Genomic DNA, 16,346 nt, shown 5'->3' with positions numbered 1-16,346 from the left:
TTATTTGTTAAAAATAACTACAAACCATCATGTTAATCTGCGAACCTATCATGTTAATATGCATTTCATATTTGTGTTATGTTTGGTTGGTCTGCAACATAAAATCCCGATGAAAACACTAAAGTATGTGGATGTATTGTGACTAATGTGTAAAAGTTCAAGGGTACAAGCATTTGCAACTGCCTTTTATTGAAGTTTAAGATCAGCTTGAATAAGAGGCAGAAAACTGAAGCAAACTTATGTGATGTTTCGAACTTTTAATTGGTTTGATGGAAATAAACTAAGCTCTAAAGTGTTGTCAACGTGTAACTAACACCCCTACAATAGCTGCAAAAATACATTAATGATTGGTAATATCATCAAAACTCAACGGAAAACGCTTTTTATGGCCTGGGTAATAATCATGGGAAAAATGAAAAGACGTGTGGAAAAATCCTTTGATACTTGTGCTTTGTGATTATTCTTTTATGTCTGTATCACCAAGTTAGCGGATCCCATGAATAAGACATTTTGATCTGGCCTAATAGGCATGAAATAGGACAAAGCTTCAGTAAAAGTCTTGCAACTTTTACAAACTATTTATGCAGACTGACATCTGTAAAAACATCCAAAATTCAAAACAACATGCACTCCGTCCAGCACCTCTGCACTGATTCATAGGGCATCCTTGTCAATCAAATTCCCCTGGTGTCTGCATCCATTATTTCCCACTCAACGATGCCTTATATGTTGTCTGCTTGCCCCACACACAGAATTTTTTAACATGGCTCCACCTGGACCACTGGCTAAGACTCCATTTCCATGACAATTAAACACCAGAGGACAGTGGAGTCAGCCACCCCACACAGAAAAGCTCTTTTCAGCAGATAGGGATGAAGAAAGAGCCAAAAAAAAGAGCAAAGGAGAAAATGTGTGTGGCCTGGATAAGTGGTGGCAGGATTATAGCTAGTTCCATCATGGCTTTGGCCCGTTCACTGCTTCTTATAAAAACCTATTAGCATGTGAATGAATAGACATACACTGCATGGAGTTTTTAAAAGTCCAGGAGCACCGATCCAGTATCAGGTGAGATTTCTGTCAAAAGGGAATAAGCAAGTGAAGATGGTGTATTTGTGTGTGTGTGTGTGTGTGTGTGTGTGTGTGTGTGTGTGTGTGTGTGTGTGTGTGTGGTCCAGAGGGAAGGGAAGGTTTTTTTTTTTTTTTTACTGATTGTGTAAACCTTTTTCTGAACTTTTATAAGATTTGACATCACTCAGGAGATAAGAACTGTGCATAAATGCTGTAATAAAGTTCAACAGGGAGTAAACAATTTAATCAGCTTATTAAAGTCAGTGGTCCCATCTTTCTAAAAACTGGCTCGACAGGATAGGATAAACATCATTTTAATATTAAAAGGCCTTTTTACCTGAGAGGAATAACAGATTACTTTTTGACATTTTATTTAAAATACAGGCTGTTTTTCTAATCACACATTGGCAAATAACACGAATCCAAGATCTGTGATTAGCTGCAGCATTTAAATAAATTCAACAAATTTCACTTCTATGTTAAACTGGTTTAAATAAAAAGCAGCAAAACCTGTAAAATGTATTATAAAACTACTCTTTCTGCTACGCAGTGTAGTTAATTTTAATTAACATAAGTTAATTTTAAAGCTTTCCTGTCTTTTAAATTTATTTTGAGTTGAGAACAAACAAAAATGACTGCTACAGCAAACTGCAGCAACATACAGCACATGCTAAGGCAGTCTACAACTGCTCCAAAAAAACAGCCAAAAAAAGTACAAACATTTAGAGCCCCCAACATGAAAAAAGGCACAGAAACAACAAGAGACAATAAAACCCCAGCAAGGGTTGCTTTGTGTCGTTACTTACCTCTCTTTGCAACACCAACTCTTTGGTGAACAGCATGGCTTCATTGCTGAAGGGTTCGGCCACCTGCACCCCACTAGGCGTATTTCGGGAACTGCGTGGACATTCGATACCTAGCCAAACATGACAAAGTTGTTTGAGTCCATCTGAGTCAAAGCAAAGGTGCAAAGAAAATGGACAGTAATGGTTACATAGTCAATTTAATCTTATCTGGCTTTATGAGTGTGAAGACTTTTTTTTCCCGTCGGGCTGCTCGATTAGGGAATAGGCGCTTACATTTTGGGCAAAACTGAAATCATGAATACGTGTCTTTACGTCATGGCGCTTAAACCAATTTTTTTTTTTCCAAATCCCACTTACATTTTCTTAATTAAGTGGTTAATATGGCATTTTCTCCCCACATCAAGTGTCTAATTATATCATTTATATATTTCTAAAGCTAAATAGGAAAATATACTACTTAATAAGCCTCAGAACACATCAATGAAAACAGATTAGTTTCATGTTGCTACATTAACAATTCCAAGATTCCAGTGGATCCCTCTGTCTGCATGTAGGTAAGGTGGAACGTGACCAACTAATTTAATCATAATTTTTTTTGTCATTTACAGTATTTTTATGACGGAATAAAGAACAAATCTAAATTTTGAATAAATAACTTGTGGACACTGGGTCAACAATTGAAAACAAAAACACTTCTTCAAAAGAGTTTTGTTTATTCATGGCATAAAAATGGGCAAGTAGAGAAAGTAGACAGTTTTAATAGCTTAATCTGGTAGATATGTAAAACCTGTGAGCCAAATTTCAAAGATAATGAGTAGTTCTATACTATATATCTACATATGTATACACTCTACATGTTAATCTGTTATAATGTTTGTTCAAATTCAGATAATAAAAAGCTTAATTGCTTCAGTTAAACACAACAAACCAACAAGCAGGTCGGAGCTGTTTGATGCAGAGTAATCTGATGATAGCTTCTGCTGCAAGTTAAAGCCTCCAGCATATTGCTAATAAAGCAACGACTCTTTCTTAGGGTCTTTCTTTCCCATTTGACTTGGGGTTTAATTTAATGAGCTTCTCTGGCATGACAGATATACAGCCTCAGGACAGACTCACAAATATACATGACAGAAAAGCAAAATTTGATCTGTTAGGGCATTCCGATGACTCACTGGTGCGCGTGGCTATCTTGCTGCAAAAATCATAGGATTCAACTTTCACAGCTAAGATTTTTTTAGACTTTCTCAAAAAAGATGAATTCTTTGAACGGTCTGAGTGGCCAGTTATCTTTTGATTTCATTGATAATACATGCAATAGCTATATAATGTTTCACTATAATGAGGGGCTTAATAACCTTGTGGCTACAGCAGATTCTGACAGTGACAATATAGGACACCATGTTCCAGGTGAGTCTACATCTTGGCTTCTGTACTTGCTAAAGAAATGTCTCTATAGGCCACATGAAACAGTGAATGTGGTGTATTTATGTTAAAAAAGATGCCATCTAAAATAAATATTTAGTTTGCGTTTTCTTACAGTTTTAAGGAGCAAACTATTGCTTTTTATGAAAATCAAAACCTGATATACTCATTGTATTACCCTAAAATATTAAGCCAGCTAACCTACTGAGCAAGTTCACTCCTCCTGCTATAATTTTTCTTTTAACTGAATTGAAAAACCCACCGGCTTTTTTAAATCTCATTTTGTACTTTCTGTTCCCTACATGGCCATGTCTGTCCCATTTAGGAGGACAAGAGCAAGATATATCAGCAAATTCACACTGGCAGGAAAGGGAAAATGACCCTGCAAAGGCAAAATGAGGCCACATGACATACTGCACTGAAAAGTTAAAAAACTGTTCAGTCCAGTTTAAGACATTAGGTTTACACTCAGTAGAGAGTTTTGTACAATACAGGAAGATCTGTATCGAGTCTGCAGTTTCTCTATGTTCCCTCTAAGCAACAAAGCTTTAAAAAGGATAACAGTAAACTGCTCAATGTAAATACAATGTAATGAAATGTCAATACGAAAATCAGATTCAAATAATGATTTCATTCATCAAAAACTGTCCAAACCACCTGAGCCTTATGTGAAAAAGCAACTGCTCTAAAGCTAATAAGTGCTTGTGTCACCATTGTGTCACCATTCACTGGCAATGACCGTTTTACATTTCTGTAGAGGAATTTTGACTCCCTCTTTGCAGAATCGGGTTAGTTGAACCACATCGAGGGGTTTTGGAGAATGGATAGACTGTTTAGGGCCATGGAACTGCATTCAAGTCTGAACTTTGACTAGGCTACTTCTGGACCATTTGATTTATTTTTTTGAGGCACTCAGAGATATACTTGTTGGTGTGCCCTGGATTACTGTCCTTCTGCATCATCCATGTGCACTTGAGCAAAAAAGGTTAATTGCATTTTGTGAAGTGAGGTTCTGTCAAATTATAATGGCCAATTAGGAATGCACAATATATCTGCATTAACATTGATATCAGCCCATGTTAAATGGTCCCTGGTCCTTTAGAACAGGGTCTATTTCCATTTTGTTTCCATTTGTTCACAATTTTTCAGGAGGGGGTTGGTCGAGTGGTATTGGTTTGACCATGTGACACTGAGTGATACAGCATAGGATTGTGGGTTATTAGACCTGCAGCAGGAAAAACAAAACATCTGTAAATATTGGTTATCGGCCATAACATCAAGGTTTATATCGATATCGGACCAAAATGTATATTGGTGCATCTCTATCAGCAACAGTTCCCTTGCATGTAGATGTCATATCACAGTAAACCTGTTGGTAAAGTAAGTACGTCCTGGTAGTGGAAACAGTTTGTCTGAGGTTTCCTGTCGGTTCTTGAAAGTCTTTAGATCAGGGCATAAAATCTGTTGCATCGTTGCCTTCTTCATGTTGTTAAATACTTTCTATTTAAGTGATATATTCTTTCTACATCTCGCATTAATACAGCTTGGGTTTGGGTAGTGAAATTGAACTTGAAAATGTTTTGTAATCACAGGTCATGACTTAAAAACAAGGAAAATTGCATTTTCGCATAGATCAAATTTAGCTTGTGATAGATTTTTTCCTTTAATAAGTTTAACTTTTTTTTTTAAACTGCATCTTTATTTATTCAGGTTACCTTTGTCTGATATTAGCCTTTTTTTGATTACAGTTAAAAGAAGAACAAAAAAAGAACAGAAGAAAGCTGTAAGGCTGTCGAGGTCATGCACAAACATGTCTTTTTAAACTTTCCTAATTTTACTATATTTTCACAAATAGTTTACTGCAGCAATAAAGCTAAAGACAAACAATAAAGTCTGTCAAAATAAATATTTTTTTGTTCCATAGAGGAGAAGTCACTTATGGCCAAGATCATATTAAAGTATTTATAGAAGCTTACCAGGACAGGGCTTACATGTGGGATTCAGTGACTATAACACTATGTGTGTGTGTGTGTGTGTGTATATATATATATATATCTATATATATATATAGATATATATATGCAAAAATTGGTGTATAAAGTAATTGCAGGAAGGGAGATACAAAGTTTCTGCTTGGGTTGGCTGCAGCTATGATAAGGGGTGGAATTGTGTTTCCCCCAAGCATAATCCTGAAGAAAGACTACTCATGAATGTAATACACAAAGAAGTAAAGTTTCACTGTATAGTGTATAATGTACATGGGTTTACAGGCCCACAGAAACAACCATTTTCTACTAAGTCAAAACTCTTAAGATGAGAAAACATGCCCATGAAGCTTAAATGTGCCAAGGGGAAAAAGTCCAGGAAAGGGGTTTTTATAGGTCATACACTGATGCAATGATCACAGATGTGACGCCTTATAAAATGAACACTGCAGGCCTTCTTGTATGACCTGACTGCACTCCTGAAATTCATCCACACTTACTGTGGTCCCGCCTCCATGCAGCATTTCAAGCAAACCTGAAAGCCACTTAGCACAGCCAACGTTAACCTCCACCAAGATGCATAACTCAGACTCGACACCAAATAAATATCTAGGTCATACTCCAGGAAATCCATCTTATTTGATCTCAGAGACAAAATGTACAATGATCACTCTGGCGTTACACTACGCAGAAAATAACACAGCTCCTCATGCTAGCCTGAAGAGGGTGCCCACATGTCAATCTACCATAAATCATATCCGTCCCTGTATTATACGTGTAAGATGTTGCTCTTAGAAGTCGCACGTCTGTTTGAAGACACCTAAAAAGAGTGCAGTTTTACCAGACATCAGAAGGGTCATCCTGTTGAGAAAATGCAACATATTAATCTAGAATAATCTAAACTGTCCAGCTGTTTTAACATGTTCTTAATTGTTGCTTCGTTAGCTGTTTAGTTTTCACAAGTCATTTTCTTCAAGTCACTAATGACTGACCAACATTGTCTCAAACACATGCCATCTAGTCAGTCTACAACTCTGCAGTGCTGTAGGTTAGAAATTTAAATTATGTAATGTAAATATCCTTAGGCCTAATTTAACACTTTGTGAACACAAAGCAATCATCTTTCAGAACTAGAGCTTCACAGTACATCGAGTTGCAATCATCAACATATCAATGTGTGCAATACTGCAATCAAAAAGGACTGCTTGGATGCAGTATTTGGTAGGATATGATTGCTATCCATGCACATTCTGAATGGCGATATAATTTTTGGTCTGTTTGATATTTTCTCGGCCCTTAATGCCCACACTTGGTGAATATTTTAAATGGCCAGGACTCAGAGTGGTGGGGACATTGTGATGAAGCAAAAGAAAGAAGACAAGGGAAAATCTGGCTTAGTCTTAATCAATTTAACAATATTCAGCAACAGTATTGCAATTACGTGTTTTCCTGATATTGTACAGCACGCTTCAGAACATGTATTTTAACTTGCAAAGCTAACTGCTTCTATTTTGAGGAACCTTTTTAATGAAAGGTCCACCTCTGTATTCAAGCTGTCCACTCCTTTACTTTAGAGAGCACTAAATGGGGTAAAGCCAGAGGATTTGCATTAGGAAATTAGGATTAGGAAGGTTTTCTATAATCTGCATTCTAAATGTTGGTTGTCTAAACTTCTCTAAGGTAGGTTTAAAAATACAATAGAGAAAGGCACATTTCGATGAGTGAATGAGGGGGCATCACTATGTTTTGAATGAACAGTAAAAGTTTTCAACTTATTTTGAAACATATACTTATACTGCACCGTTACTTTCAGTTTAGATTTATTTTTCTAGATTTTTTTGTGATACTAGTGGTCTTTATTTTTCCCTGTATTTTTTGACAGGAGGCAGACAGGAAATGTGGGTGAATGGAGGGGGAAGACATGCAGCAAATGTCGCCAGGGCTGGACTCAAACCCGGGACTGCTGCGTAGATGACTAAGGCCTCTGTATATGGGTCGGTCGCTTAACCCATGAGCCACCAGCAGTTTAACCAGACAAACTATACATCAATTCAGCCAGACAAAAAACCGATGGGTCTCCTGCAAGACATCCTGGTGATATGGTGAATGCCTGATCAAGAACTTGATGCAGTAATAGCAGTGGTGGAGACTACCACCACCCATCAGCCAATATAATACGGTTACTATAGAGACTGAACAATGACTGGTGGACAGACAATACTGAACAAGGAGTCCCATTTATTTTTGAGACAACTCCTACTAACGCTTGGGCATCAAGAGATATGGGCATTTGCTGCTTCCCTATCAAATACTTTTTAATGTCTTCCATCTGAAAGAAGAAACTACTTGCTACCTTTTGTAATGGTAACAGCTCTATCTATTAAGAAATGGTCTGAATACAGAGAGAGTTTCACATTTTTTTAGATTTATGCAATTCAAAAAAAACTCACTGGAGGCATTCATCTTCTACTTTATAAATGACTGTATTTAGTTGATCCAACATAAAATAACATTGAGTTAGCTTCTTTCTCCTTTAACCAAGCCACATAATGAGCTTCATCTCATGGAAATTGCTCTAAAGGAAAGATGCTGCTAATGTGCATTTGTCTCACAACTGACGCTTCCAAATATACATCATGCCGTTTATTCCTATGCTAATGATGTGCATATTGATTAGCCTTTGACGTTTTTGCTCATAACCCGCCAGACGCTTGCGCTGTTGCTTTTGGCATGTCTGCAGGTATAAATTGATACTTGCAGAATTAAGGCAGCTCAGTATGAATGCCATTAGTCTTTTTTTAATGTTATTAAGTTACTAAGTCTTGATTTTTGACAGGCTGTCAACAGGATATAATTAGCAATGTGACAGGCAAACTACAAACCGGAGGAGGAGGTTGTAAGCATCTAAATGTGTGTGTGGATTCAAATCTAAAACTTGTCTTTTCTCCCTCTACCACCCTTAATAGCATCATTCCATTTAAATTTCCATGTCATTAATCTTTGTTGTCCTTTGCAGTATGGAACTGCGAGGTGACAATCCCCTATTTGAATATCTCCCTCTTCACAGCTGTCTCAGTGGATACAGGCCAAGGAAAAGGCCCAGTCATGGGTGAAGAATGTAGGTGGGCATATTTCGGGAGAGTGAGTGAAGGGCACAGAGGGCAGACGGTGGGAGTAGACAAAGAATATGATGTTAGGAAAAATCGAAATCCAAGGATTTGGTTAGACTACCTCTTGCTTTTATCCTCTCAATCCATCCTTCTAACCCAACATCATAATGCTATGACTCCCTAATATCTCCAACCAGCCTTAGGCAAACACATAGTCCAATCTCCTGAGCTGAAAACAAATGCAGCTAAATTTATCTGAAACACTGTATACGCAAGATGTGGCATTGTAAAAATAATTATTTCATTAAAATACACAACCTATTGGCTCTGTATGGATCTTATACCTTTGCTGCAGAAGACCGATGCAGCATAAACTATAAATCATTCTGCATGTCCAGGAAACTCAATCCTTTATTAAAGTAAAATATTAGCTGTAGGTATATTTATAATGCTTCTGAGAACTTCTTCATCTCAAGGAAGCACACAGTGAATATTGTGGATTATGGATTTGTCTATAGGCTGATGTATGCTGTAGCTCATTGTGCAGTAAATTTAACACTACTATAGGAAGATTAGCATTAAGCTTTGATATCGGTCTTGAAACTTCAAGATAACCAGGTCCTAAGTTTTTATGTCTTAAATTACACTTAAGATGGCAATAAGCATGTGGAACCTTTCTGTAGAGCTTTTAAAAGGCATCTTTTGACAATGTAGAAAGTTTTGAGGTAACTTATTTTAAAAAAAGTCCTTTATACCAGCAATTTTTGACATGTTGCCATGCAACACCAGACTCTCTCTGTGTTAGATCAACATGAGGTAGCAAATCACCATGAAGTGGAAATTAGACTTTAGTTTTACAAATAAATTTCTACAAAGTGTGTTGTGCTTTCAGTCTTTCTAAGTCAATACTTTGCAGAAACACGTTTTGCTGCAGTTACAACTACAAGACTTTTAGGGTATTTCTCAACCAGTTCTGCAGATCTAGAGAATAACATTTTTGTCGTTTGTTTGAAAATAACTCAGGCTCATTCGAATTGTACAGAGAGCATCCATGAGCATTAACTGTCAAGTTTTGCCTGAAATAACTAATTATAACTAATTATTGTGTGAGTGTCAGTTGGCATTTTGCATGTCATTTTGTTAAATCCGACCAGAGCACCTCATCCAGAGTTTTCATGGGCCTCTTGGCTTGTTTTCTGATTGATACTCTCCTTGCCCTGCCCGTCATTCGTGAATGGACAGCCATGTCATGGTAGGTCTACAGTGTGTCATCCTCAATTTGAAGATGATAGATTTAACAGCACTCAATTGCATGCCATAGTTGCAGATTACCATTTGTGAAATATTTCTAAAACCACGTATTCCTTTCCTTCCACTTTTCACCACTGTGTTGGTCCAGCACCAATAATTCATTGAAGTTTGTGATTGTAATGTACATAACAAATGTCAAAAGGTTAAAGGGTTTTAATCCTTTTGTAAGCCACTGTAGTTACATTTACAACAAAGATCTGCTTTATTTAAACACATGCAAACCATCCATACATACAGGAATTCTAAAAATGTATTCCACAAATGGTGCTTAGCCAACCACAAGACAGTTAAAGCTCTTCGCTCGTTGTGTGCGTGTGATGGCCGTTTCATTCTCTGACAGAGATGAAGAACTCTGAGTAACTTTTAAAGTACACTTCGCTTGTGATAGCTGCTGGTCTCTCTGTAAGAGAAACTTTGTAAAAGCTACTTAAGCCAATAAAACTTTTACAGTTTTCTCACTGCTTGGTCTCCCTTAGCCTCAGCCAGACTTCAAAGAAATTGTGTTTTTTTGTTGTTTTCTCTTTACCCTTAACGTGTTTTTTCTGTACCCTCTCTGTCCTTACAGCCTCTGAAATCTTTCATCAAGCTTTGAAATCCACCATTACTAAACTCCTATTCATCCACTATAAGTGTTCTCTTTTTTCTAAAAATAAATAAATAAATAAACACATAGGATGACTCTTCACCCTTTCTAAAACTTACTTTTGGAAGTGCACAGGCCAGCAAGTAAAAAGAACAAAGCTAAGGTGCTGTGGAAAGAGAGGAACGGGAACTACCCTTGAACTCCAGATGCACACCTCCGGTCTTTTTTGATGTCATAGGCTTGCTGCTGTGCTGCGTTTCTATTTTTTGTTTTCCTTCTTACAGCACCAGCTCAAACAGGGAAAACTCTGGAAAGGTAAGAAAAGACTCAGGCTCTAAGGTGTTCAATGGAGAAACAGATAAGGACAATTACTATGAGATACAAACCAAAGAAGAGAAGACACAGTCTACTCAGAAAGCAAGGAGTTCAAATGCCAGATGTGGGAACTTTATTTGATTATTTGAAATTAAATGAGAATAGTACATCTCTTACTGCAATGGGACTATTTCTTTTGCAGAGCTCCTGTAAACAGTTTGTTTTTTAATAGTTTCCAACAACAATGCTAAATAATAGAAAAAAAACTGGCCAGAGGGAATAAATTATTCAGACAGATGATACAACAGATTAATAATGCAGTGCTTGTTTTAACTGCAAGATCCTTTCAATATTTTCCATGTACACAAATCACTATTTACCTAACACCCAGGCAACTCAACAGAAAGGCTCATCTTTTAGAAAATCATACATAAATACAAAATAGATGCAAAAGGAGATGAATGAATTGCATGAAACTCTAAAACAGTTCCAACCCAGTTTCATTCAGAAGTTCACTGACATCTATTCATGTCAATGGGCCTTTATTGATGAGTTGGAACTGTTCATGTTCCAAGGTGGAACAGATCAACTGTTGCAAACATCATGGTTGATAGTTGCTCCCTTTTTGAAACCTCAAATTGAATTCTCCAACAAATGTCTTGTAAATTTGAGGCAAATTAACCTTAGTTTTTCCCCTCTGACAAAACCATTCCCCTTAGATAAAATTAAATTGGATGCAATGTTCAGAAACAGTTAAGGAACCATAAAGGCTCAACCATATTATAAACACCAGCTTCACTGTCCACAGTGCAGCAGTGTCGATCAATAAAAAAAAAAAAATTTAAATCTCATCCAAACATCAACACATTCAAGCCTGACTGAAATGGCCTGGCTCTGTGTCTGCCTGTGAGACCTTTCTGGAGAGGGGAATCGTCCGAGCTTCTGCTGGCAACAACTTAATGCTCACCCTCTACCGATGATCCACATGGCCCTGTCTTTCAGTGTTTAACCCTTTCTCTCTCCTAGACATGGAAATTGACTGAGCTTTTACTGTAACTAATTATATGTGCTCTCTTTCAGACTCTAACCTTGAAAACTGGCTCAGAGTTTATCTGTTCTTTCTTTCTAGGTGAAACGACTAAAGGAGTTACATCCATTAACATTTACTTTTCCTTCCCATAGAAAGTACTTCTGGATCAGTGCTTCTGTGTTCTCTTTGTGTCTCTGCTCTGTTCTCTCAAACCCCCAGTAGGTCGTGGCAGATGGCTGCTCACACTGAGCCTGGTTCTGCTGGAGGTTTCTTCCTGTTAAAAGGGAGTTTTTCCTCTCCACTGTCACTACATGCATGCTCAGTATGAGGGATTGCTGCAAAGTCAACACCAGTGACTGTCCACTGTCTCTACATGCTCATCCAGGAGGAGTGAATGCTGCAAGTCACTGACTGGATGCAATCTGCTGGGTTTCCTTAGATAGAAAAACTTTTTATCCAATTTGAATAAAAAGCTAACTCCGACTGCACTGTTCAATTGTTAGGATTGCTTGGAGTGTATGTACCTGACTGTTGTGAAGTGCCTTGAGACAACATGTGTTGTGAATTGGCGCTATATAAATAAAACTGAATTGAATTGAATTGAAATGTGCAGCTCCCCACATGGTTAATTTAAAGGTCATCTGGAGAAAGGTTTTATGGTCAGGAGACAAAAATTTAGCCTTTTTCTCACAACAAAAATCATTAACTACACCTTAACAACTGCCAAGCATGGAGGTAGTAGCATTATGCTGAGGGTCATTTCTTCCTGTCTGTGGCACTGCTGCAATGCACCAAGTAGATGGAATCATAAAGGAGGAATACGTAGACTATGCTCCTGAAATAGACATCGACCCTACTGTAAAATAAAAAAATATATCTGCTTAAAAGACGAGTCAGTCAAATAAGGTCTACGGATTTTGTTAAGAGTAGTCAAATATACAGCCAGAGTTATGCCAGACAGTTGTTGATGGTTGTCTACAAAATGTGTTTTTTCTGCATCTCGCTAAAAGGGTATTTATCCAAATAAGTTTATATTTGTGTACAATTCTGGGGCCATTTGTATAACAGAAAATTCAGAGTAAAATCAAAATGTGCACCTTATTCTGGGGAGTAAAAAAAACAAACAAACAAAAAAACAAAAACGGTGAAGCTGTATGTTGTATTATCATGTTCAAATTTAGCTTTAAAAGTCTTCCATAGAATGACATCCATGTCCACGAGAGAGGGTTCAATTCTGACTGGAACTGTACTCTATGTAAGCATATTCTTTGAAGCAGAACTGTTTGACCAGGACATTCCTGCATGGCAAGCCTTTCTTTAAAATCCTAACTCTAACTGTAACATAACTAAGACAACACATCTTGTCAGAAATATGCTATAGCTTAAAAGGAGAATAGGTTCAAAGGATCAGGAGTCTTTCATAGACACATAAATATAACAGTGTTTATTGCTCGTGTCATTTTGCACACGGCCCCTGGTGCAGATGAACGAATAAAACACAAAAAGATAACTTTGCCAGGAAAAGAAAGTGGTCAGAGATGGAGTGAGCTGGGAGATTAAACGCAGATAGATGGGTGCCTTTTGCCCTAGGGGCTTCATTTCATGTGTAGTGGTATAGGTTTGAGTTATGGAAGAAAATCAAGTATATAGCTAAAAACGCCTTGCGCAAAAACATGGAGGCCATGGCCTACAACACGTACCATTTCATCTCAAACTGACAACAAAATGGAGGGAAAAGGGATGAAAAATGGAGAAGCAAATATTAATTACTTCAGTGAGAAACGTCTTCAACTGATGTGAGAGAATAGCAAGCAAACCACGATTGATACCACATCTGGTATCAATCGTGGTTAAAGAAAAACAAATAAAGCTGTATGTTTTTATTAAAAGGTATCACAGGTCATCTCATTTCCTGGAGACAAAGCTTTTCCCATCCAGGGACCTTCAGCTCTATTGTTGCCATTAAGATTTGCTAATAACCCTCTGATTAAGTACATTCAATTAAAAAGCAGACTATGCAAACATGTCTAACATACAGAACTTTAAAATAAATAATAAAAACCCATCTCTTTTGTTTTTACTGTAAAACGATGTGCTGATTGATTTTAGCTTAGATCACTTTAAAACATCTAAAAACAGTCAAAAAATGCAGTAACAGGCGGACACCAACAACCAAAAACTAAATGTAATTTTTCTTTATTTCCATTCAGCCACACCTAATTCAGCAAAGACCTGGACGTCAGAAAAAGTTTGATTTGTTAGGAATGAAAAGGTGCAGTTTGGCTGAAAAAGGTCTGACCACTAGCACCATTTAAGTCCTACACATTCCTCTGTGGTTTTGTAAATAGTTGTTTGTAATCAAGATGATGCCTGAGAGCTGTGTTCATAGTGCAAAATGTTAAGAAAATGACAAGTCATAAACCAAGAACTGAATCTGGATCATCAAATAGACTGGAGAAACTCACCTTTTTTTACGTTACGACAAAAAAAGTCAAATTATTAGAAAGAATAGTTCACTTTTTTCTTTGAGATGTTTTTTCTGCACTTAAATAACAAAAGGGTTCACATTCTAATTGATCACTTTGAATCTTATTTTTATAACAACCTAATTGGCTGTTATTGTTTAATTTCTCACTGAGAGTCCAGCAGACTCGGATATTAACCACCATGTTCTTCAAGGTTAACTGTGACATTAGCAAAATGTCTTAGAAAAAAGCAATAAAAGCTCTCTGATTACACAGTCGCCATGTTTCTTTCTTCGGAACACAGAGTCAGATTTAAGTAAAACCTTTCCTACTGCCATCAAATGGTGTAACGATAATGTCCTACCTAATGTTTTAAAAAAGGAAATTATTATCATAGATTAGATTAATTATCTCCACATCAGATTAAAGGCACACCAAAAGCAAGCAATGGGACCCCATTCGTGCGATGGAAGTCTCTATATTGCTCTGTGGAAAACCATATAATATGATCATAATGAGTGCTAATCACCAAGTTCTTGATTTTATGTTCAATCAGGGCTCTAAGTCCAGAGAGAAATTTTCCACATTAAATAATTGTTGCTTAAGGAATTTAGAGTACTTTATTAAAACAAATTACACTATTAAAACTACTTTTTTCTGCTAGTTTTGATGGCCAAGACACCTTCCATAAGTACGGTAAGACATTACAGGCTATTGCTTAAGAAGCTGGGTGTTTACAGTGTTGTTTCCAAGCACATTAGTGGAGAGCTAAGCAGAAAGAAAAAATATGATAGAAAAAGGTACACAAACAAGAGAAATAACCACAGTCTTGGGAGGAATGTGAAGCAAAGTACATTTCAAGTGTTTGGGTGAGATCCACAAAATGCAAACAAAGGCTCGAGTCGACCCTTCAACAACCATTAAGCAGATGTATCCAGGGCACGGTTAACAAGAGTTACATTCCTTCTATTAGGCCACTCCTCTCATATTAGCCGTCTACCAGGATGTTTGAGAGCACCTCATGCTTTCCTCTACAGACAGGATTTTCCATTTCCCAGACGGATGTGGCACCTGCCCACACTGCCAAAAACTCTAGTACCTGCTTTGACTACCATGGTATCGCTGTGTTTGACAGCCCAGCAAACTGACCTGACTAAGGACTGTAAACAAAAATCAATGAAGTATTGTTAAGTGGAAAATCACACACAACAGACAATGCAGAGGAGCTGAAGGCTGCCATTAAAGCAACCTGGACTTCCTTAATGTCTCAAAAAGTCCACAGGCTGATCGCCGCTGTGCCATACCACATTGATGTGGTAATTCATGCAAAAGATGACGCATCTGGTAAAAATCCATTTTTGATTGGTCTTATGTAAAAGCTTTGACAATATTTTAACTGATTAAAGATGCAACTGTAATTATAGGTTTCTTTCAGGTGTGATCGGATAAGTTACTGTTGCAGTTGCTGCATATGAGGTAAAACACAAGCGATTACAATGTGGAGCAGGGGAAATAAACTGACTGTTCCTGAAATGCCAAAAGGTACAAGCTGATATTCTGGAAACACACCAAGCCTTCACAACTTGACCTTCTCAAAGTTAAAGACAACAAAAACACTTGGGACAAAAATGTATTTACTCTTTCTGTAAAAATGTCTAGTTAACACTTGCATATTCACTAGAGTTTTACACTGTTCAATTACTGCAAATCAACCACTTTATGGTGTATATGCTTCAGAAACAAAGAAAGGGTATAATAAATTAACATTAGTGTAGAAGACGAATCTCAAAATTAATTAGACCCCAGGTTTTCAATGTGGTACAAATACTTGTGTTGGTAGACTAGTGGTACTCAAAAGAAACTTCAAGATCAATAATTTACAAAGTAAATCAAAAGCTAATCAAAAGCTCATAAGACACAGACAAACTGATGAGTTGTGTAAAGAAAAAATATCATTGCCTTAACCCAATTAAAGAGAAGTGCAGTGGGGAATACAGGTCCTTCTCAAAATATTAGCATATTGTGATAAAGTTCATTATTTTCCATAATGTCATGATGAAAATTTAACATTCATATATTTTAGATTAATTGCACACTAACTGAAATATTTCAGGTCTTTTATTGTCTTAATACGGATGATTTTGGCATACAGCTCATAAAAACCCAAAATTCCTATCTCACAAAATTAGCATATTTCATCCAACCAATAAAAGAAAAGTGTTTTTAATACAAAAAACGTCAACCTTCAAAT

At 37.0% G+C, this 16,346-nt stretch overlaps 1 protein-coding gene across 1 annotated transcript in view; it reads right to left on the bottom strand.

Annotated features, from left to right (window-relative positions):
* Positions 1-16,346, bottom strand: part of snd1 (staphylococcal nuclease and tudor domain containing 1) — a 221,806-nt gene that overhangs the window by 128,694 nt on the left and 76,766 nt on the right. The window contains exon 16 of the mRNA XM_047389164.1: positions 1,875-1,984. Within this exon, the coding sequence (XP_047245120.1) occupies positions 1,875-1,984 (110 nt within the window). The remainder of the gene's footprint in view (positions 1-1,874; positions 1,985-16,346) is intronic.

This window comes from Girardinichthys multiradiatus, chromosome 17 (genome assembly GCF_021462225.1).
Source record: "Girardinichthys multiradiatus isolate DD_20200921_A chromosome 17, DD_fGirMul_XY1, whole genome shotgun sequence".
NCBI lineage: Eukaryota > Metazoa > Chordata > Actinopteri > Cyprinodontiformes > Goodeidae > Girardinichthys > Girardinichthys multiradiatus.
This window is presented reverse-complemented; position numbering and strand designations above follow the sequence as displayed.